General features: G+C 47.2%; 1 protein-coding gene across 1 annotated transcript in view; it reads left to right on the plus strand.

Annotated features, from left to right (window-relative positions):
- The window catches only part of RICTOR (RPTOR independent companion of MTOR complex 2), a 143,340-nt gene that overhangs the window by 20,419 nt on the left and 104,732 nt on the right, over window positions 1-18,189 (plus strand). Inside the window, exon 3 of the mRNA XM_006139479.4 lies at window positions 9,069-9,166. Within this exon, the coding sequence (XP_006139541.3) occupies window positions 9,069-9,166 (98 nt within the window). The remainder of the gene's footprint in view (window positions 1-9,068; window positions 9,167-18,189) is intronic.

Genomic DNA, 18,189 nt, shown 5'->3' on the forward strand with positions numbered 1-18,189 from the left:
CCTTCCAGAGCTTGTACCTCTCACCCCTTCCCACACCCAAATCCCTAATTTCCACCCCAGAGCCTGCACCTCCTGTCTCAACCCAGTGAGAGTGTATAAGGGCTGGGGATAGCAAGTGGTGGAGAGGAGGGGAATAGAGAGGGCTGGGCCTCAAGGAAGGGGTGGGGTCTTGAGGAAGGGATGGGGTAGAACTTGGCTTGACCTGACATTTAAAAAGTAATCTTGGGTGTTAAAAGGTTGGAGACCACTGTCTTAGTCCGTAATTATAGTAAATAAGGTAGCTATGTCAACTTAATTGGGGATGAAAGAGTAGTCAAGTCCACTGCTTGCATTTCCCCTGTTTCTCCCCTTGTTATCTCTATAGCAGAAGCAGCAGGGGGTGGGGAAGCAGGCGCAGGTGTGGGGCAGGGGCTTAAAAGCCAGTTCCCCCCAGCACCATTGCCTTGTTGGTGGGGAGGCAGAGGTGCAGCGGGGGACCTGGTGTGAGATGGGACTGCTTCACTCCCAGCCCATGCTGAGTCCTGGACTTATCTTGCTGTGACTGCAGTTTAAAAGTAGTAGGGGCTGTAAAGCCTGCAGAAATTGCAGAGCCACATTGGCACCTTATCAACTAATTGTGTACCATTTCCACAAGCCAAATGCACAGAGAAGTATTGGAGCTTAACTTCATTCACAGTTTAATTCTTATACTAATGGCTTGAATATATTGGATAGCTCGCACATTATCAACCAACCAAACAATGAAGGTGCTAATGGTTCTTAATGTCTGGTGTTGGTTATCTTCCTTTCCAAGTGCTAACTCCAGGGTCACCAACAGGTCGATCGTGAGGCCTCTACCAGTCGATCGCAAGGCGTCCTGTCTGCCCCGCCCCCATTTCCCTCTCACCCCCGAGAAGCCCCACTACCTACCTCAAGTGAAAACGAAGGTAGTGTCGGCTTCCCAGGGATGGACAGAAGTCCCACAGCTTAGCGCTACTTCCGGCGATTCTGGAAGTGTGTTAGCCGCTCTGCGGTGTAATTCGGGAGGGAGCATTGGCTCCCTGCACCGCACAGGAGGGGTGAGTGAGCCCTGGGGGAGGCGCGCGCAGGGAGGATCAGCCCTGGGGCAGGTGTGCGCAGGGAGGGGGGTCGGCCCAGGAGTATATGCGGCAGGGCTTCTCTGCGCGGGGAGGGGGGCCAGCCCCGGGGTAGGTGTGCGTGGGGCTTCCCTGCGCCGGGGCAGAGGGGTTGGCACCGGGGCAGGCGCACGGGCCTTCCCTGCGCTGTGGGGGTCGGCCCTCTGGGCTGGCGCACACACAGGGCTTCCCTGCGCGGTTGGCCCCAGAGCAGGCATGCGTGGGGGGGGGGGTGTCGGCCCCAGGGCAGGAACACGCGGGGCTTCCCTGCGCTGCAGGGGGGAGGGGGTAGCCCCGCGGCAGGCACATGCTGGTTTTCCTCTGAAGGGGTGGGGGAATCCTGGGAGGAGGCAGGTGCAGGGGACTCTCTGCCTCCACTGGCACCCCACTTTCCGCTCCCCAGCCCCCACTCCCCACTCCCCGAACGCTGTCCCCACTCCCCGAACGCTGTCCCCACTCCCCTGTCCCTAGCCACAGAACACTGTCCCCATTCCTGTTCTCACTCCCTCAACTCTGTCCCCACTCTCCTGTTCCCACTCCCTGAACTCTGTCCCCACTCTCCTGTTCCCACTCCCCGAACTCTGTCCCCACTTCCCTGTTCCCAGCTACAGAACTCTGTCCTTATTCCCGTCCCCACTCCCCAAACTCTGTCTCCACTGGCACCCTGTCCCCAGCTGCAGAAACTTGTCCCCACTGGAACTCTGTCCCCTGCTACAGAACCCTGTCCTCTGCCCTCCCAGCACCCTGTTCCCTCTAGCCTGCCCCAGCCTCCCAGAACTCTGTCCCCACAAAATGTATAATTATAAATGCTCCATTTTAGATTTAAATAGCATGGATAAAAAACAGACCATTTATTTCATAACTATAAACACGTGATTTTAATTTTATATATTGCATAATTTAAAAATAAACTGTTTATCAGAGTGTGTAAGTAAGGGCTGGGGATAGCAAGTGATGGACAGAAGGAGAATAAAGAGGGCGGGGCTTCATGGAAGGGGCAGGGCAGTAGATCTTCGCCTGTTCTGAGATTTAAAGTGATCTTGGGTGTAAAAAGGTAGGAGACCACTGTGCTAATTAATGGTTCTTATCAGCCTCTTTTAACTATTTAGTCTTTGAGATGCTACTACTAATTGTTGTTTTTTTAAGTTTTTCCTGTTAAAGACTCACTAGGCTATCCTCTGAAGCTTATCTAGTCTCCCTCTTTTTTTCTTCCTCCCCTTCATTTTTTTTCCTTCTCCTCTCCCCGCTCACCGCCCTTCTCTTATTTATTCTTGAGTCTGGACTTCCAACACTCCGGTCATCTGAAGAAGTGGGTTGTGCCCACGAAAGCTCATGATACCTTCTACAGGCAGTCCCCGACTTACGCGGATCCGACTTATGTCGGATCCGCAGTTACGAACGGGGCTTCCCCAGAGTACACGGACTGCGGGACCTCGCGGTCCTGCCGCCCGTGTACTCTGGGGCTTTCTCTGCGTCTCCCTGATCTGCAGACCAGGAAGACGCAGAGCAAAGCCGCAGAGGGGCTCGGGCAGCCCAGGGCTGCCCGAACCCCCCCCCCCCCCCACCCTTTCCCCACCCCGCAGCTTTGCAAAGCCGCGGGAAGCCGGCAGCAGAGCAGTCCAGGCGCACCTGGGCTGCCTCGCTGCCCGAGCCCCCCCGCAGCTTTGCAAAGTCCGCTGCCGGCTTCCCCGCGGCTTTGCAAAGGTGCGGGGGGGCTCGGGCAGCGGGACACCCCAGGCGCGCCTGCGCCGCTCCGCTGCCGGCTTACCGGAGGCTTTGCAAAGCCGCGGGGGAAGCCGGCAGCGGGACAGCCCAGACGCCCCGCGGCTGTCCCGCTGCCGGCGTCCTCAGAGGCTTTGCTCCCCGTCTCCCTGGTCTGCTGGACACCAGCAGACCAGGGAGACGGGGAGCAAAGCCACGGAGGATCCAGGCGGTGGGACCGCGGTGCGTCTCGGTCCGCCGCCCGTGTCTTCCTGATCTGCTGGAGTGGGGGGGGGGGGGCGCAGCTAGTACCCCCCCCCCCCCCCCCAGCAGACTAGGCTTTTCTCCGGACGCCTGTGGCAGAGCAGCTGGGGTGCTGCCGGTTGGTCCCGCAGCTCCGCTCTGGGCGCTACTGGTCCAACCCAGCAGCACCCCAGCTGCTCTGGTCCTGATTCAGCCGCTGCTGGTCAGTTTCAGCAGCAGCTGAATCAGGACGCCTGGGGCAGAGCAGATGGGGTGCTGCTGGGTTGGTCCAGTAGTGCTGAGGAGCGGTGCTACTGGAGCAACCCAGCAGCACCCCAGCTGCTCTGCCCCAGGCGTCCTGATTTAGCCGCTGCTGAAACTGACCAGCGCTGACTACAGGAAGCCCCAGGCAGAGTTGCTCTGCCCCGGGCTTTCTGGAATCAGCTGCTGATCAATTTCAGCAGCAGCTGACTTGGGGACGCTTGGGGTTCTTAAGTTGATTCTGTATGTAAGTCAGAACTGGTGGTCAGTTTCAGCAGCGGCTGAATCTGGACGCCAGTTCCGACTTACATACAGATTCAACTTAAGAACAAACCTACAGTCCCTATCTTGTATGTAACCCGGGGACTGCCTGTACATGTTTTGTTAGTCTTTAAAGTGCTACTAGACTATTTGTTGTTTTTTAAGTTTTTCCTGTTTCTTTTGAGTGTACTTGAGGTTCACCATAGTCTAGGGGTTTTATTGACCTGCGGACAGGTATTTGTTGTTGTAGTTTCTAATTTGTCAAATGTGCCTCCATTACTGCAGGATTTTGGCAATACTTTGGCTCCTGCAAGCACCAGCTCCTGCCTTGCCTCCCCACATGCTGCCGCTGCCTCTGCCTCTGATATAGTTCCACATTTACCTAGATAACTGCATTTAACATCCCTAATTATAATTAATTATATTTGTAACTAATTATATTTTGTATATCTTGTATAGCTGGGTAAATTCATGCAAGATACCGGGCACAAAACTATCCATTTAAAACTGTCCTCCATCAGTACTAAGAGTTTTTCATTCTCAGAACAGCATTCCTGAATGTTAGCATTGGTTTCAGCCATTAGGGTTATCCATTAACACCTCAGGTATGGCCTGGTTTCAATTTCCACCTTCTTTTTCCAAAATGTAAAAATATTTTGAATATTAATTAAGGATGTTAAAATGTGGCTAATTGACTAGTCCTCTTTTGAAATGTACAAGAGCCCCTGCCGGGGTTCTTGTACATATGAAAGGAGGAATGCGGAACTTCCTTTTTCGTGAGGTTTTATTGGATTAAACTTCCCTTTGTACAACTCCAGTTGTTGCTTCTGCTTCTGCACATAACTTTCCCAAGCAGCATTAGCAGGATAAAATTAAAAAGGTTATTGGCAGTGCTTAAATCATGGATAGTTCCACTCTTCCCAGATTCAAACTGGACATCTCACATCATACTGGCTGATACAGTCTAGTTAATATTCCAACCAGGCCACACATTTACCAGTGCAAGGCCTCAGCAATAGCTGATAGTTATCTATCCATTAAGCACTATCCTGAAGGATTAAGAATAGCAAGAGTGAAACTAATCAGTCTTGTTTATGACTGCAGTTACTGAATTGGTCTGACTTTGGATTCAGGAAGATAGAATTATTTGAGATGGGTTCACATTTAGAAGGTTATCTTTACAACCAAATGACCTAGAAACCAATTTAAAAATGTTCAAAGGCTGCAAAAATCACTGGCTTTAGTCAGTCATGTTTGTCTTCCCAGAAAGAGATTGTCATTTGCTCTGAGCAAATAGAGTTTTCAAATTCTACCATAGGCTGTAGCCGGTAAACTGTCAAGTACAGATATTTACATGCCAGATTGTACTGCCCCTGAAGTATGTGTTGTATTTTACTGTGTTAAATCTATTAATCTACAGTTTTAGCTTGGTATCCAGGAGGGCAAATTACTGTGTGTTGTTTGGTAATTTTAGAAACATTTTCTTGTGTGGGTTCTTTTTTTGTGTGTGAGAATGCAAGAAACTTCATTGTAACAGGTTTATCCTCTCAGTCTTCTTCACTTCCCTAAAATAGCAGCCATGGTGGCAGTGCTTTTTATTCCTTCAAGCAGATGAGATGCACGGAATCCTCACTATTACCTTGTGCTCCCCTGCTTCTCTTGCTGCCCACTCTCTGGGCAGTGGGGCACTGTTTGAGTTCCGTTTTGCATTTAAAATTGAGGTTCAATCACTTATGTGAAAAATACAGCATTACCGTATTTACAGCACTTATTCTTTCAGATAAAAAATGATTATTTTAATAATTTGTAAGTAAATCTGTTCCCTTTAAAATTAATAAAAAGGTGGATACACATTTATGTTTTGGGGAAAATATAAAAATTGGGTTTTATTTAAAGTGGATTTTTATATTTTGCTGTTTTTTCTTTTTTTTAAATAAGCTGGTTTAAAATAATAAAAAATATGTTAAGGCCTACGTTTATTACGATCGCCTAAAACAATAAATAAATATGCTGAATCCATGACTCAGCCTCTGTCAAAAGCTTTGAGTTAAAAGCTGCTTTTCTATATAAAGAATGAATCGAGGAATAAATGTAACATTTGAGATCAAGCTTTAAAAATATGACACAGTGGGTCACATACTAAATCAGAATTTAATCTTTTTATGGGCCTTGGGCTGTGCTACTAGTTACCCAATACAGGCAGTCCCCAAGTTACGCGGATCCGACTTATGTCAGATCCGTACTTACGAATGGGGCTTTTCTCGCCCTGGAGGATGCGGGTGGTGGGACCGCCCAGACGCGCCGCGGTCCCGCCGCCCACGTCCTCCGGGGCGAGAAAAGCTGCTCTGCGTCTCACCTGGTCTGCTGGGGGGGGGGAGGGGAGGAACAGCAGACCAGGGAGACGCGGAACAAAGCCGCGGAGGACTAGTCATTAACATCCCTAACTCCGATCCCACTACAACCAGCCCTGTCGGGCTCCCAGATGCTGGCCCTCCTGCCCTGGGCCTCTCTCATCCAAGAACATCTGTGATCCTTCTGGACTATGGATGTTGCCAGACCAGAGATCCCAGTTGAGGGAGGTGCAACCCGTACTTAGTCCTACCATGAATACAGTGGGCTAGTCCCTTCCAGTTTTGATTTTGCAGTTTGTATATTGCTGGTATGAACAGATTATAATGGACCAAATTGTTTTGCTCATCTTTGTAGTTTAATAGGAAAAAATATCTCTTGTCATCTCAATTTTGTGCTTGTATTGTAGATCATATATTGGAGTCCCTTTTGCAGGACAACAAGATTGTGCTGCAGTGAGATTTGATGGTAGGAGTTTTGGAAAGTATTCAAGACTGAGTTACATAGAAAGCTTAGCATCCTTTCTGGCTCCTTCATAACCTGGAAAATTAGTTTAACAGATTTCTTTCAAGCTTGGTAGTCTGTATGAATAAATACTATTTAATCATTAGAGAAAAGGAAATACACTTGCCTATAATTCAGCTTCTCTGAAGGTATAACTTAACTTGGTTCCTATATGCCCACCTGCCTTCCTCTTATAGTTTAAACTTTTTATAGGCTGAAATCTCATCATTTATGGAGTTCCTTGCTTCCTATTTATTAGAGGACTGAAGCTAAAATTTTAAATGGCTTGGAGGCATTGGCCACTTACCTGTACTTTCCACATAAATGAGTGTGCATTACTGATCCAAACGTTTTTGTCAGCTAGGGAGATGGCCACCTATGCCATACTAAAAGCAAAAACCAAAAGAATAGGAATCAGTTGAATTATATTTTCAGAGGAGACCAATAACAGGAAGGTAGTTTTCCCTTCTGTTATAAGTCGTGAAATTAGAGGGAGGAGGGGTTGTGATCTAAACCAAAAGCAATATCATAACTTTACCCTAACAAAATTCTCTTTAATTTTCCTTGATTGTGTTTTGACAGCTTGAAGAATCTAAAACTGGATAAAAAACTAAAGCAATAAATAGGGATGTTAAAAAGCATTTATTCAGGTAAATGTGTAACCTCTGAAATTTTCAGCGATTACCCGTTTACATGCGGAGGAAGGTGACTCCCATGGCAGAGGCAGCAGCGCGGAGTGAAAAGGGCCATGTGGCTCCACAGGAGCTGGCTTAGAGGCAGCAGCCTGGGGTGGAAGGGGCGGTGTATAACTGAAGGTTAAGTGATGAGCGCAGGCTCATCAGTTAATTGTTCATATGTTTACACTTTCACATCCCTAGAAATAAACTATACAGAATAATTTTTAACTCGGATCATGATGGACCAGCCAACAGAGTCTCTTCACTCTTTAAATTATATGATTCTCTCAAAAGTAAATAAATCCTTTTTGATGTTGTGTGTGTGTGTGTGTGTGTGTGTGTGTGTGTGTGTGTGTGTGTGTGTGTGTGTGTGTATAAAAATAAATCAATCTCTTTACTGAATTTTATTTGGTTTATCCCTGTTGCACAAGGTTCTACCATATATTTCCACTCCAACCTACCCTGTGTGTACATGTTTGACCAGATGTGCTCAATGACTTTTGGAAGTTAGACTAGTGGAGTAGATTTTGATTTGCATTTCATCCAAAAGGTTGCATTTCCTATTGCAGGGGTGGCCAGTCCATGGCTCGCATGCCACATACTGCTCTTCAGAGGAAAAATTGCGGCTCCCACAACCGCAGCTGTTCTGTGTTCCCCTGGTCTGACCTTTTTTCCTTGTCTGTTCGTGGTGTGGCTTGGGGCAGTGAGATCTGACACTGCAGCCGACGGAAGTGTACTTGGGCCACACGCAACTCTTAAAGGGGCGACTTTTTTTTTTCCCGTCAACAGCTTTTTTCCCTCTGCTCTTTGTGCTGTATCCACCACTATTTTGGCTCTTTGTCTCTAATTGGTTGGCCACCTCTGTCCTGTTGGTAGGGCTGGCTAGTATCCTGCTCTTCTACATCAGTTCAGATGATGGCTTGAATAGAGGCTTGTCCATTTATTGAGATTTTCTGATCTGCAGTAAATCTCTGTTTAAATGACAAAGATCACTAACATGTTTGAAGCGTTATGGGGAGAAGTGCTCTTTAATGATTACAGCAATAATTTTCAGACTAGTTTGTACTGGCTTGTCAGAAGGTTCTTGCTGTTCTTTTTTCCAGCTATAAGTTTTATTTTGACAATAGAAAATATATTAAACATTTCACTAATAATGCTTTTTCAGTCTGTGATAAGATGACTTGAAAGGGCTAATGTCCCTTGTTCTCAGTCTGGCTACTTTAGGAAATCAGTTCCTCGTGTCTGGAGATTAGTGTAGATCCACCCCTACTCAAACTCCTCCTTGTTACTGCTTCCTAACAGAAGCGGAGGTAGTAGTCCCTCGCCAGCTGTCATGTAGCTTGGGGTAGTATTAGGCATTAATCTCCAAAAAGTTAAGTTGAATATTTTATTTGAATGTAGTATGGCTGCTGTTAAACAATTCATGCCAACAGTTTGGCATGGAAGAATAATCGGTGGCTAAGGCACTGCCCCAGTATTGGGAGGATCAGGGTCGCTTCCTAATTTGATCACAAAATTCTTGTGTGACATTGAATTAGTCACTCATTCTTTGTGCTTTAATTCATAGTCTGTAAAAAAGGAAGAAATGCTTCTCTAAGTCTAAGAGGTTCTGAGGATAAATTCATTAAGATTTATGATGGACTCAGGGATGGTATTATTGAAGAATATATAAATATCTCGATTTACAATTTGCTGACATTTATTTAATAACAAAGTATTCCTAAAATTTTCCTTTGAAATAGGAGTGTGTTTACTTCTTGGGCTTGTGCCACTTATTCTGGAAACTTAAATATGTATATTGTTGTAGGCACAAGCCAAATCAGATCTCTTTGAAGGAAAACAGTACAGATCCTTAACCAGAAGCAAGAAAAATAAACAGAATATCTACTATGTTTGAGAAAATGTGACACATGCTTTTTTTTTAAATTGTATCTACAATAATTTGTTTCTTTTGCAGAACCCTATGATAACTTGAGAGAGATTCTCCAAAATGTGGCCAAATTACAAGGTGTTTCAAATATGAGAAAACTAGGCCACTTGAATAATTTTACTAAGGTAAGAACTTAACTGGTACGTCTTGTTTAGTGATAATTTTTAATGATAATTTTATTTGTGCTATGCCAGAGATTTGCTAGGAACCTTATAATAGTTTCTGTCTCAAAGAGCTTACCATTCAGATTTTAGATGAGACAGGCACCATGGTGTGACAGAACAAATAAGATCAAGCATTAGTTCACGTACTTCTCTGTGGCTGAATTTTTGTTTTAATTCACTTATGGGCAGTGTGACAGAAGTCATATTTTTTAGTGGAGATTCGATTGGCATATGATCAAAGCTGAGATAAGATTGGGAAGGGAATAGAATTCCATGGAAAAAGGAATGGAGATAGAGGGAGAGTTTCCAGAGATCTGGAGGACTAGAGATGTAAGTCAGAAGTCAACTAAACATCGGCTTATTGAGTAGTCAAGTAACTACTCGACTAGTCGCTCTCCCACCTCCCCCGCTGCCTCTGTATGAGAGGCAGCAGGGGGGAGGAAGTAGGAGCTGGTGCTGGGAGAGCTGGCTGAAAATCCAGTTTCCCCCCAGCACCGTCTCTGTAGTGCGGGGGGAAAGGGGAGGACAGGGGATGCAGACCCACTGAGCTCTTACTATATTTAAAGTGCAGAGGCGCAGTGGGAGTGCCCCCATCGACTAATCGAGTAGTTGATGGAAATTCCATCGACTACTCGATTAGTTAATCAACTGATACTTAATATCCCTATGGGGGAAAATGAAAAGAGACTAATTCAGATATAGATAAAAATTATGTACCCTTTAATGGATGGCAAAAATACGCAGCGCAACAGATAACCAATAGAGCAGTGGTCCCCAGCGCGATGCCCGTGGGCGCCATGGCGCCCGCCGGGGCATTTGTGTGCGCCCGCCGACAACCTGGGCTGCCCCCCCCCCCCCTTGTGCGCGGCGCACGGGAGGCGCAGGCCCCAGGCACGCGACATGCACCGGCGCCTGGTGCACGGCGCTCGGGCGGCCTCAGCTCCGGGGCACATGCGGGCGCGCGGCGCCGGTACCGGCCCCAGGCGTGCGGCTCGGGCGGCAGCGCTGGCCCTGGGCCCACGGCACAAGGCGCTCGGGCGGCTCCGGCGCTGGGGCACATGCCGGCGCCGGGTGCAAGGGCATCCCGCCTCTGGCGTGCCCCACGACGCACGGCCCCGGGCGCCCGGCGCGTGAGTGGCCCCACCCCCCGGGTGCCCGGCGTGTGAGTGGCCCCGCGTCCGGGAGCCTCTGTAGGTTGGGGCCACTGCAACAGAGCAATTCAGAGAAGGGACTCATGGCTTGGTCTTAACCGGAGGCAAGAAATATTTCAAAAGCAGGATTTAGGTAGACTAGAAAGAAAAGGGTTAGGTAAGAGGCTCTCTCCCCCCCTCCCCCCTTTTGTATTTGATGTTGGCTCACTGTGGTGTGATTTACAGTTTTGTTACTTCATTACAGGTGACTGGTGCTCAAATGCCAAGATTATGAACAGTGCATAAATGCTTTGGTACAGGTCAAACCTCTCCAGTTTGGCACACTCTAGTCTGGCAGTATTTGTGGTCCAACATGATTTTAAGTTAGCTATATGTCCACTTCTCATGGGTGTGGCCAAATTTCTTGCAGTCCCATAAAGTTTGTTTACATCCACCAATTTTGGCACTCAGTGTTCTGTGCTGTTATTTAGCTCTAATTTACCCCAAATGTTTTCTAAGAGCCTAGTAAGCAATTGAAGTGTTGGTTATCCTGCTAGACAATATTGACCTCTTGTGGGTTAGTGCTGGTCAGGTTCCGAGGGTGCTGGACTAGAGAGGTTCAACCTGTAGTATATTAGATCTTGATTTTGTATGGAAATTGTCTAATTAAAAGTTTAAAATGTAATTAGTCTTTCTTGATCAACCTAATCCCTTTCTAGCTGCATTGTTTTCATACGCAGTGTATTTAACAATTCCGGGGTGATTATATGGGCTTGAAAAAAATAGTCTCCTGACTGAGAGCAGGTATATGCTATGGGGGAAGGTCAGCTTAAGGTACATAATTCCAGCTGCATAAATAACATAGCTGGAGTTGATGTACCGTAAGCTGAGCTGGCGTACCATACTCAGAGCAGGAGGTCGATGGGAGGAACACTTCTCTCAGATTTCCTTACTCCTCATGATAGTGAGGAGTACTGGTGTTGATGAGGACGTGTTCAATTTAGATATCCCCACTAGACTCACTAAATTGAATGCTGGAAGATTGACTGCTGGAGCATTGATCTTCCCCATAATATAGACATGCCCTAAATGTTTCAGGAAGTATTGCAGGGGAAGGAAAAACCTGATTGAAATTTCATTCAGAAATCTTGTGGAAAGGATGATACAGGTAACTTCTTAGTTGTTCTACATTAAGTACCAAAAAACTGTGATTGAAGGAAATGAATAAGAATTATGACTATGTAAAATGGTAAGATTCATATTTCACATTATGTATATTTCAGTTATACCTGCTGTCTTTAGTGACTAAAATGCTTAGTTCTGTCGCTATAAAATGAACATAGCTAAGGAAATTATCTGGATTCTTTTACTACATATAAATCAACTGATTTTTTTTTAAATTGAGTTCCAACCAGGGTGCACATGAGGGTGGTCAAGCAGGGTTACAGGCCTACCCCACCCAGTCAGCAAAGGCACAGAACACCTCTGTGGCTGGGGTGAGTAGAGTGAACTCCTTGGCCCTGGGACTGCAGAGGGAAGGAGAGATGCTTCTCCACTGTCCTTTGGGCTGGGGAACAGCCAGCTCCACCTACTGTAAGGGGGTTGGGTAGATGACTGCTCTGCTGCCCCTGGGGCCAAGGAGGAAAGGAGAGAGAGACATCTCTTCTGAGGATGGGTGAAGGAGGAGAGGCACTCTTCTGGGCAGGGGAATGGATAGTTCTTCCGGCCTCAGGAAGCACAGAAAGTGCCTCCCTCCCCCCACCGCAAATGGGAAGTTTATTTCTATCCACATTGATGGTTCCAACTACTATGCAGGTTGTCAAATCTCTTTTATTCTCATGCAGAGCCATTAACCTGCGTAGAGGACATCAGGCTCCTTTAAACCTGTCTAGAAGCCAATCTGAAGTCTTTAAAGTATGCATCCTTAAAATAGGGATATCAGGGAGTAATTGACTAATCGACTACCCGATAAGCCTGTATCAGAGGCAGCGGGGGATGGAAAGCAGGTGCTGGTGCTGGGGGAAGCCATCTTAAAAGCCTCTATTAGAGGCAGCAGCGAGGCCCGGGCAAGAGTTGCTACTGGGAAGCAGCCCCTGTGCGTGGAAGGTCCCAAATGCTGCAGTCTGGGCAGGCAGCCCAAATCAGTCCTGGCTTGCGCTTGGTCCGGGACCAAAGTCCATTATGGCTCTGCAATTTCAAAGGCAGTAGGAGCTAAGCAGCCTGCCTCTCCCCAGCTTCTATTACATTTTAAAGGAGAGCCACAGCAGCTTAGAAGTATAATTAGTTTTTGGTCCTCCAGTTTTCTTGGCAAGTCAGACTATACGCTGACTATAAGGTAAATGCATAACTATTTGGAAAACCATTCCCGGAGAGCAGTTATTAGTGGCTCACTAAGGACATATTGAGCTGGGTCCTGCAGGGATCAGTTCTGAGTCTAATTCTGTTCAATATCTTTATCAATGACTTAGATAATGGTATAGTGAATACACTTATATGTTTTGTAGGTGATACCAGGTTAGGAGAGGTTGCAGGTGCTCTGAAACATAAGATGAAAGTTCAAATTGATCTAGAAAAACTAGAGAAATGCTCTGAAATAAATAGAATGAAATTCTATAAGGACAAATGCAGAGTACTTCACTTAGGAAGGAACAATCAGTTGCACGCATTACAGCTGGTCAATGACTGCCTAGGAAGGAGTGCTGTTTAAAAGGATCTGGGGATCACAGTGGATCACAAACTAATGAGGCAAAAGTGTAAGAGTGTTGCTGAAGAAGCAAATATTCTGCAATATATTAATAGGTGTGTTTTAAGCAGTTTGCAAGAAGTAGTTCTTCTTCGAGGGTCCCCGTGGGTGCTCCACCTAGGAGTGTCAGCGCCGCTGTGCACACGGGCCTGGAGATTCCTGCTAGCAGTCCCCAGGCTGCCAGCGCATGCTGCGCTATCGCTCGGAATGACAGTTGCACATGCATCGGCAGCCGTTCCCTCAGTTCCTTCTTAACCACTGCCAGGATTGGTCGCACCTAGACAGTCTCCCTTAATCAACAGTACAGCAGTCTTTAGAGAGAAAAAAGAAAAAGTTATTTCATTAGTAGTATACAAGAAGAGCAGGAAGAAGAACAGGTGGAGTGGGGCACAGGTGCTACCGCTGTGTCCCGCTCGCCCAAAGGGCAACACAAACAGGCAAACCTGTCGTGCCTGCATCACTTGGATTTAAAAGGCACACAGGGTGCAGGATTTCTGTCCCAGCAACAGATGAACATGAGCAGTGTCTGCACTGCCTAGGGCAGGATCACCCAGTCAGCTGCTGCCCGCACTGCCGAAAGCTCACCCCAAGATATGTACCTCATTCCATTGTAATGAACGGAAATATCTACCTGTGTTCTTCCCAAAACCACATGAGGACAGCAACCAGGCAGTGCTACACACGCTGGATGTACACTGGGCATTAGCCTTCTACCTGGACTGCACAAAAGACTATTCATGTTGGGTGCAGACAGGTCCGGAGGTCAACCTGTTTCTAAACAGCAAATATCCAAATGGATCCCTGCATGCATACAACTGGCCTACGCCCAGGAACACATACAGCCGCCAACAGTCATATGGGCACATTCCTTAAGGGTCTACCCATAGACATTATCTGCAGAGCAGCAACATGGGCTTCAGCCAATACTTTTGTGCAATGTAACGCAGTTCAGACCTTTGAAGACACAGACACTAGATTTGGATGCACAGTCTTGTCCAACATCGAATCCTGTATCACTGAGCACCCACTGCCAAGCAGGAACACTGCTGCATAGTTACCTAGGTGGAGCACCCATGGGGACCCTTGAAGAAGAAGGGAAGGTTGCTCACCTTGTGCAGTAAATGGAGTTCTTCGAGATGTGTCCCCGTGGGTGCTCCACACCCATCCTTCTCCCCTCTGCTCTGGGCTAGAAGAGTCCGTCTTAGAGAAGAAACGGAGGCAATGGCCACTGGTGTGTGTGCAGTTGTCATTCCGAGCGATTTCACAATAGTGGAGCATGCGCTGGTGGTCGGGAAACTGCTAGCATGAATCTCTGGGCCCATGTGCACAGCGGCTCTGACAAACCTAGGTGAAGCACCCATGGGAACACCTCACGAAGAACTCCAGTTACTGCACAAGGGGAGTAACCTTCCCTTCTTCTGCTCTCTGCCGATTAGGCCTCAACTGGAGTATTATGTCAATTTCTGGGTGCCACATTTCAGGAAAGATGTAGACAAATTGGGGAAAGTCAAAAGAAGTAGGGATGTTAGCATGTAATTGAATAGGTGTATAACAGCATCAAATTTTAGTGGTTACATGACTGTTCAGTAGGCCCCAGAGGCAGGACTGGCAGCAGCCCCTGCACGTGGGGGGTCTGAGGTCCCTGTAGATAGAGGCTGCTTTGCAATATCAGCCTCTGTTTGAGGAGAGCTCAGATCCACCACCCACCCCCCGCCTCCGGCCAGGAGATGTTGCTGGGAAGCAGCCTCTGTCTGTAGTGAGCCCAGGCCCTCCACAGATAGAGACTGCATTGCAGCAGCTTTCCCTGTTCCCGCCCCTCAGCCTTGGCTAGAGGCAGTAGGATGGGGAAGGGGGAGCAGGTGGCGCCGTGGAGCTAGCGCTGGGATTGGAACTGTTTTTTAAGCCTGTCCCCACTCCCAGACTTCTGCATCCCAATCACTGCCTCTCTAGGAGTCAGCAAGTTGGGGCCAGTCAGGTCCGTGCAGCTGGCACACGCAGAGAGCTGGCTTAAAAGCTGGCTCCCCGCACGTATCCGCCTCCAACTGTCCCCCTCTTTCTGAGGCAGCAGTGGTGGTGCAGTGGATCCGGTGTTCATGAGGAGCCCGCTGAAAGCCAGCTCTCCATGGGCATTGGGTCCCACCTCCACCCCCTTTGCTGCCTCTGACACAGACACCACAAAGGGGGGAATGTGTGTAGTTGACAGGATTAACCGATAAGCCCAGACTTATTTGTTAATTGTGTAATTGTTTACACTTTGAGATCCCTACAGAGAATAGCAATGACCTGTGAATAGTTTTGTTTGTCTTGTAAGACCAAATTGGTCCTAGAAAGACGCGTGTCTATGCCACCTGGTACTGGATCCATCTTGAATCTGGTATTTCTCCATGGGGAAGGGGGGAGCCCAACAAAGGATTTCTGTGATGGAGGGGAAGTCTGTTTAAGCAATGGGAAACAATCAGTCTAAGATGACACGGCGAATTTTGAAGAAGATGTAGACCTGAGTGAGAATAAAGAGCACAATTTAACTTGACACTTTCACCTGGCATAAGAACAGCTGTTTAGGGTAAGAATTTGCATATAGCAAGTTTCTTAGTGGATTCCAACAAGCTTAAAGCGTTTTTGTTAATTTAGTAACTTACTCCTTTGGCAGGTTGAATTTTCTTTTGGGTGGGTTGAAATTTCTTACTGAGGAAGTATGTCAATGTACACCACTAATACAAACAAACATATATGTATGTATATATTTTTAAACAGTCCATATGCGTGGAAGAAAATATATTAAAACAAGGGATATTTAGCAAGGAGCAATGCTTATGATATTTAATATGAAATCAAATAAAAAAGAAAATTAACATTGCCCTTGGAGTACGTATCTTCCTTTCTAACAACTCAAGAAAGTAAACACACCAAAATGCAAATTATACACACATAGCTCTGCTTGAAGGCGCTAAACAAATCTGAGTCAACTAGAAATAGTCATGCTCTCATTAAAAATACTAATACAATATTTACTGACACTGGAAAGGAGAGTAAAAGGCATTCTCTAAGGGTACATCTACACTTGCTCCCTAGTTCGAGCTAGGGATGCAAATATAGGCGACCGAAATTGCTAATGAAGCAGGGTTTTAAATATCCCACGCTTCATTAGCATGATCTTGCTGGCGAGTTACTCGGCTCAACAGCTGATTCAAACCAGGAAGTGCGCGTCGGGACGCATTAGTTTGAACCAAACCCCTTGGTTCGAACTAACGTTACTCCTAAAAAAATTAGTAACACAGAGCCCCCTTCCCAGCCCAGGAGGCTTGAAGAAACTGCTGGATTTCTGCCTCTGCCTCTTTCTCCTTACGCAGATGGGACTCCAGACTCTCCTCCCCTTTGACTGCCCCTCAGCCATTTACTTCTTCCCTTCCCCTTCTCTCCTCCCAATCACTTACTCTCTTCTCTTCTCTCCCCATTTTGCCAGCTCTGGGAGCTCCTCCATTTCAAGCATGCAGCTCCATTTAAATTGCTGCTCAGCAAGATGTTCCTCCCCTCCACCAGTCAGCTGAGCTCCCCACCTCTGAGTTTTGAGTCTCTGTGCAGAGCTCATTAAGGAGCTGTATGGTTGCGCAGCTTACAGGGAACTTAGGACAGCAGAAGATCTGGCCCAGCAGGAACCCCAGAGCAGGAAGGCAGGCATCAGAGATATACCAGGGAAAAATCCTAAGGGGACTTCTCTGATTGACCTCATCATTAGGGATGTAAGTGAGTAGTTGAATTGACTACTTGCATTCCCCCCCCTTGTTGCCTCTGTATCAGAGGCAGTAAGGTGGGAGAAGCAAGAGCTGGCTTAAAAGCTGATTTTCCCCTCCAGCACCATCTCCATGGTGTCACTTACTTCCCCCTGCCCTGCTCTTGCCTCTATCAGAGGCAGCAGGGTGGGGAAGGGAGCAGGGGAGACTGCCGTGAAGTAGCCCCAGCATGCAGTAGCTCTGGCTTGCCACAAGCAGAAGCTGTTCTGCATTCTGTGGAGCAGCTCCTGTTGCGAGGGATTCCAAGGGGAGTTTGGGAGCCTCCATGGACATGGGCAGCCTCTGGTCACAGCCAGCATTAAAAATGCAGAGCTGCAGCAGGGGTAGCTCCCAGACCCAGCGTGTGCCGGTACTGAGCACCTTACCTTATCGACTAATCATGTAGTCGATACAGATTATATTGACTAGACAGTTAGCCAATCACTCACATTTAATATCCTTATTCATCATAGGGGAATATAACAGTTCTCAAGTACATAAAAGATAGTTACAAGGAGGAGGGAGAAAAATTGTTCTCCTTAACATCTGAGGATAGGATAGGATTTGATTTTTTTTCCCTAAGAGTGCATGATAGTGGCAAAAATTAAACTGTTTTTTAATGAAGTGGTTAATTTGTATAATAGAAAAATAGTTTTTTGTTTGATCTGTAAAGATCATAATTACTATTAATTTTGAGGAGTAACCATAGGAATTGTATATGATATGTTCTGTACACTAAAGATGTTCTGAACTAGTTCAGATTAGGGATGTTAGAGAGTAGTTGACTACTTGACTACCTGGAGTACTCGACTATTTACTCCCCCTCTCTCCTGCTACCTCTGTATGAGAGGTGGCAAGGATGGGGCAGGAGACCATCTCCATGGTGCCGCCTATTTCTCTCCTCTCTCCCCCCCCCCCCCGTTTTCCCCTCAGAGGCAGCAGAGGGGGGCGGGACGAGGCTCATCGCAGACAAAGGCTGTTCTGGCAGCAGCTCCTGTTCACAGTGGCCCGGGCTGGCTACGCACTGGGGCTGTTCCGGGAGCGGCCCTGGCCCTGGCCGCTGTGAACAGGGGCTGCTGAACTTGGTGTGAGCTAGGACCAAGCAGTCCCGGCTTGCGCTAGTCTAGGACACTGCGCCTCTGCATTTTAAATGTAATAAGAGCCCGGCAGCTCTTACTACATTTAATATGCAGAGCCGCGGTGTGGGTGGCTCTCGGAGTTGGTTCCAGAAGTTACCCCTACTGCAGTTCTGCAGAGCAGTCCTTATTGACTAATTGTGTAGTTGATACAAATTGTATTGACTACACGATTAGCCAGACAACCACAATTTAACATCATTAG

Source organism: Pelodiscus sinensis, chromosome 6, assembly GCF_049634645.1.
Source record: "Pelodiscus sinensis isolate JC-2024 chromosome 6, ASM4963464v1, whole genome shotgun sequence".
Lineage (NCBI taxonomy): Eukaryota > Metazoa > Chordata > Testudines > Trionychidae > Pelodiscus > Pelodiscus sinensis.